General features: G+C 60.2%; 1 protein-coding gene across 1 annotated transcript; it reads left to right on the plus strand.

Moving 5' to 3' along the window:
* Positions 1-202: 202 nt before the first annotated feature.
* On the plus strand, positions 203-4,808 carry AZU1 (azurocidin 1). Its single transcript, XM_055371000.2, has 5 exons — positions 203-813; positions 1,138-1,294; positions 2,340-2,484; positions 3,492-3,725; positions 4,508-4,808. The coding sequence occupies exons 1-5, from the start codon at positions 756-758 to the stop codon at positions 4,667-4,669; spliced, it is 756 nt and encodes a 251-aa protein (XP_055226975.1). The 5' UTR covers positions 203-755; the 3' UTR covers positions 4,670-4,808.
* Positions 4,809-5,441: the final 633 nt, after the last annotated feature.

A 5,441-nucleotide genomic window follows, 5' to 3' on the forward strand; every position in this document is an offset into this window, starting at 1 on the left:
CCAATCGGGCACAGTGGTTCACACCTGTAATCCCAGCATTTTGAGAGGCCGAGGCGGGTGGATCACCTGAGGTCGGGAGTTTGAGACCAGCCTGGCCAATATAGTGAAACCCCATCTCTACTAAAAATGCCAAAAATTAGCCAGGCGTGGTGGCGGGCACCTGTAATCCTAGCTACTCAGGAGGCTGAGACAGGAGAATCACTTGAGCCTGGGAGGCGGAGGTTGCAGTGAGTCGAGATCACACCATTGCACTCCAGCCTGGGCAACAAGAGCGAAACTCTGTCTCAAAATAATAATAATAATAATAATAATAGTAATAATAATCACCCATACAGACGCGCAGGACTCAACGCAGGACTGCCAGCTCCACTGCCCTGAGCCCCCCTGGTGCCAGGCCCAGCGGGCAGTGCTGGAGCCCCAGTGGCTTGGGATGGGGAGACTGGGACTCTGAGCTGGCAATGTTGCTGGGTGCCGGCTGCATGCCCGCCATGTGCTGGGCCCCGGGATCCACTTGTTCCTGACACCCTCACCTGCCCCTGGAGCTGCGGCCATCTTCTAGAGGGGGAAACTGAGGATCAGTGCGGAATGTAGGGGGAGCCCAGGCTGGCCCAGGGAGCAGTTGGCGGTGGAGGCCTTGGGCAACTTCCCATGTTCCCACTGAGTGGGGCTGTCCCTGGGCCTGGGCGGGGACGCCACCAACTGCCAAGGCCTGTGTATAAGGGCGGCCGTCGCCTTACCCACAGACCCGCCCCACCATGACCCAGCTGACAGTCCTGGCCCTGCTGGCTGGTCTGCTGGCGTCCTCGAGGGCCGGTGAGTGCCTCTCTGTGCTGGTGGTCCCCCATCTGTGCTAGGGCCCGGCTGCCAGGGCAGAACTCAGACTCAAAGCACAGAGAAGGCAAGCGGCTTGGCCTGGGTCACACAGCCAGCCCGGCCTGGACAATCCCGGGAAAGGCGTGAGGGCGGACAGTGTACGGGACTCAGGGGCCACCTGTCCTCTTAGGGAGTGGGACGATGGGGGAGGGTGGGTCCCCCCGCAGCCCCACTGGGTGGATAGAGCTGAGGCTGGAGCTTCACACGCCCTCCCAGCCACTGTGTGGATTCTCGGGGATCTCAGAGCTGTCTCCCCCCACCCAGGCTCCGGCCCCCTCGTGGACATCGTTGGCGGCCGGAAGGCGAGGCCCCGCCAGTTCCCGTTCCTGGCCTCCATTCAGAATCAAGGCAGGCACTTCTGCGGGGGTGCCCTGATCCATGCCCGCTTCGTGATGACCGCGGCCAGCTGCTTCCGAAGCCAGTGAGGGGTCCTGGGGAGGGGGCCTAGGGGGCATTGGGGCTCAGAGAAGGGGCTTGGGGGGGCTTAGGGATTCAGTGGGGGTGCTTGGTAGGTGAGGAGGGGAGGGGATTGCAAAAGGAGGGGCTCAGGGAAAGGAGGAGGCTTGGAGAGGGAAATGGGGACTGAGTTGAGGAGAGACCCAAGGATACTGGGGGGCTCAGATGGAGGAGGCCCAGAGAAAGGAAGAGGCTCAGATGGAGGAGGTGCAGAGAAGGGAAGGGGGTCAGATGGGGGAGGCTCAGAGAAAGGAGGGGGGTCAGATGGGGGAGGTGCAGAGAAAGGAGGGGGGTCAGATGGGGGAGGCCCAGATAAGGGAAGGGGCTCAGATGGAGGAGGTGCAGAGAAGGGAAGGGGGTCAGATGGGGGAGGTGCAGAGAAGGGAAGGGGGTCAGATGGGGGAGGCCCAGATAAGGGAAGGGGCTCAGATGGAGGAGGCACAGAGAAGGGAAGGGGCTCAGATGGAGGGGGTGCAGAGAAGGGAAGGGGGTCAGATGGGGGAGGTGCAGAGAAGGGAAGGGGGTCAGATGGGGGAGGCCCAGACAAGGGAAGGGGCTCAGATGGAGGAGGCGCAGAGAAGGGAAGGGACTCAGATGGAGGAGGGGGTCCAGACAAGGGAAGGGGCTCAGATGGAGGAGGTGCAGAGAAGGGGAGGGGGTCAGATGGAGGAGGCTCAGAGAAGGGAAGGGGGTCAGATAGAGGAGGCGCAGAGAAGGGAAGGGGCTCAGATGGAGGAGGTGCAGAGAAGGGAAGGGACTCAGATGGAGGAGGGGTCGCAGAGAAGAGAAGGGGCTCAGATGGAGGAGGAGGCGCAGAGAAGGGAAGGGGCTCAAGATGGGAAGGGGGCCCTGGAAGGTCTTGGCTGTGCTTCTGTAAAAGTGGGGGAGTTTTCAGGGTGAAGGATTGCAGTCTGCAGGCTGGGATCCCCGCTAATTTGCAAGCCAGCTTGCTCTGTGCCCAGGCCCCAGCCTGGTTGTCCTCCCTCTGCCCTTTCCTCCGCTGCTCTCAGGAACCCTGGGGTTAGCACCGTGGTGCTGGGCGCCTATGACCTGAGGCGGCGGGAGAGGCAGTCCCGCCAGACGTTTTCCATCAGCAGCATGAGCGAGAACGGCTACGACCCCCAGCAGAACCTGAACGACCTGATGCTGCTTCAGGTGAGAGGATGGTGCCGCCTGTGGTCCCAGCACCTCGGGAGGCTGCCGTTAGCCAGGGAAACACGTCCAAACATGGTCTCTACAAATAAATACAAAAATTAGCCTGGAGTGGTGGCGCGCACCTGTGGCCCCTGTGCTTCAGGAGGCCGAGGCAGAAGGACGGCTTGAGGCCAGGAGTTCGAGACCAGCCTGGGCAACATGGCCAAACTCAGTCTCTACAAAAATATATATATATGCGTGTGTGTGTGTGTGGGTGTGTGTGTGTGTGTTTGTATATCTTGCCGGGCGAGGTGGCTCATGCCTGTAATCCCAGCATTTTGGGAGGCCGAGGTGGGCGGATCACGAGGTCAGGAGATCGAGACTAGCCTGGCCAACACGGTGAAACCCCGCCTCTACTAAAAATACAAAAATTAGCCGGGCGTGGCGGCGGGTGCCTGTAGTCCCAACTACTCAGGAGGCTGAGGCAGGAGAATCGCTTGAACCCGGGAGGCGGAGCTTGCAGTGAGCGGAGATCGCGCCCCTGCACTCCAGCCTGGGCAACAGAGCCAGACCCTATCTCAAAAAAAACTTCCAAAAACAATACAGCAACACATACAGATGTACCACGGTTCGCGTATGGAGCCTCCTGTTGGTGGAGACTGACGTCGTTTTCAAATGCTTTTGTTATGACAGAATCATGTGAATGTTTTTCATTTTTGGTTTTTTTCTTTGAGAAAATGATAAAATTATCTCAAAAATATCATTAAAAATTTAAAAAAAGTAAAGACGGGGGTTTCACCTTGTTGGCCAGTCTGGTCTCGAACTCCTGGCCTCAAGTGATCCACCCACCTTGGCCTCGCAACGTGCTGGGAATACAGGCGTGAGCCACCGCACCTGGCCCCTGCCGGGAATTAAACGCAAACCACTTACAGACTACAGTTCATGTCGCTGATGCTTCTGCTCCCAGGGGTCCCCATGAGGCTCCAGTCCCCAGGGCCACCCTCTCGTGACTCCGTTTCCTTCCCCAGCTGGACCGCGAGGCCAACCTCACCAGCAGCGTGACGATACTGCCGCTGCCTCTGCAGAACGCCACGGTGGAAGCCGGCACCGGATGCCAGGTGGCCGGCTGGGGGAGCCAGCGCAGTGGGGGGCGTCTCTCCCGTTTTCCCAGGTTCGTCAATGTGACTGTGACCCCCGAGGACCAGTGTCGCCCCAACAACGTGTGCACCGGTGTGCTCACCCGCCGCGGTGGCATCTGCAATGTGAGTGCTCCCCGTGGCAGGAGGAGGGGTCCTGAGAGGTAATGAGCTCTCCGTGGCAGGAGAAAGCAAGTGCAGGCTGAGGGCGGCACAGCAGGGGGGCCCCATGATTGAGCATTTTCACGGCAGGAGAAACAGTATCTTTTTTTTTTTTTTTTTTTTTTTGTGACAGAGTCTCGCTCTGTCACCCAGGCTGGAGTGCAGTGGCGTGATCTCGGCGGCTCACTGCAACCTCCGCCTCCTGGGTTCAAGCGATTCTCCTGCCTCAGCCTCCTAAGTAGCTGGGATTACAGGCATGTGCCACCACGCCCGGCTAATTTTGTATTTTTAGTAGAGACAGGGTTTCTCCATGTGGGTCAGGCTGGTCTCGAACTCCTGACCTCATGATCAGCCCACCTTGGCCTCCCAAAGTGTTAGGATAACAGGCGTGAGCCACCGTGCCTGGCTGAGAAACAGTAGCTATCAAACGCCGGCTGTGAGCCACGTCTGTGCTGGGGGTTGGGGACCCGGCAGGCATGGTAGAGCCGGTCACTGAGGGACTCAGGCGTGTGATTGCCAGGGGAGGGGCACCTGGCCCAGCCTGGAGGTGCCAGGAAGCTCCAGAAAGCAACTGATCCCAAAGTCCACTAGCAGTTAACCAGGGCAGAGAAAGAGAAGAGCCATGCAAAGGCCCTGGGGCTGGATCAGGACTTGTAGGTTCCAGGGGCAGCAAGAGGCCTCTGCAGTTCTGGGGTGGCGCGGGAGCCAGGCCCGGGGACGCCCTGACACAGCTGCCGCCTGCCCAGGGGGACGGGGGCACCCCCCTCGTCTGCGAGGGCCTGGCCCACGGCGTGGCCTCCTTCTCCCTGGGGCCCTGTGGCCGAGGCCCCGACTTCTTCACCCGAGTGGCGCTCTTCCGAGACTGGATCGATGGTGTTCTCAACAACCTGGGACCGGGGCCAGCCTAGGGGGCCTGTGACCTACCACGGAGCCCAGCCCCGCCCTCCACACCTCCGGCGCTCTGCACCCACCTCCCACGGCCCCGCCCCGCCCCCGCTCCGGCCCGAGGGGCCCTGGCTGTAATAAAGAAGCCGATCTCGCCTCTGCTCCTGGTTTCTGTTCATCGGTGGGGGAGGGGGCTGTGGGGACGCGTGAGTGGCACCTTCCCCGGCCTTAGGGGCATCCACCGCAGGTGCACTGCCTGTGCAGATGTCAGATGTTCAGAGATTCCCTCAAAGCCCGGGAAGCAGGGGCTGGTGTTATCTGCACCCGACAGCGGGGTGTTGGGGGGAGGCCCAGGTTCAGAGAGGTTGGGTGGCTGCCCAGAGGTCACACAGCGAATGCCGGCTTTGAACTCGAATCTGTGAGATTCTCCTCCCCCTTCCCACCTCTCATTCTGCTGGAGAACATACCACACAACTCCGTGGGCAGCGTCAGAAAACACAGGAGAGGCCAGGCGCAGTGGCTCACGCCTGTTATCCCAGTGCTTTGGGAGGCTGAGGTGGGCGGATCACCTGAGGTCAGGAGTTCAAGACCAGCCCTGCCAACCTGGTGAAACCCCATCTCTATAAAAATACAAAAATTAGCCGGTCATGATGGCGGGCGCCTGTAATCCCAGTTACTTGGGAGGCTGAGGCAGGAGAATCACTTGAACCCGGGAGGCGGAGGTTGCAGCGAACCGAGATGGCGGCACTGCACTCCAGCCTGGGCGACAGCGAGACTCCAGCTCAAAAAAAAAAC

This window comes from Gorilla gorilla, chromosome 20 (genome assembly GCF_029281585.2).
Source record: "Gorilla gorilla gorilla isolate KB3781 chromosome 20, NHGRI_mGorGor1-v2.1_pri, whole genome shotgun sequence".
NCBI classification, from domain to species: domain Eukaryota; kingdom Metazoa; phylum Chordata; class Mammalia; order Primates; family Hominidae; genus Gorilla; species Gorilla gorilla.

Coding starts and splice junctions, on each gene's coding strand:
- AZU1 (XM_055371000.2), top strand. CDS start 756: ATGACCCAGCTGACAGTCCTGGCCCTGCTGGCTGGTCTGCTGGCGTCC. Junction 2,485..3,491: donor ACGACCTGATGCTGCTTCAG/GTGAGAGGATGG, acceptor TTCCTTCCCCAG/CTGGACCGCGAGGCCAACCT. Junction 3,726..4,507: donor GCCGCGGTGGCATCTGCAAT/GTGAGTGCTCCC, acceptor CCGCCTGCCCAG/GGGGACGGGGGCACCCCCCT.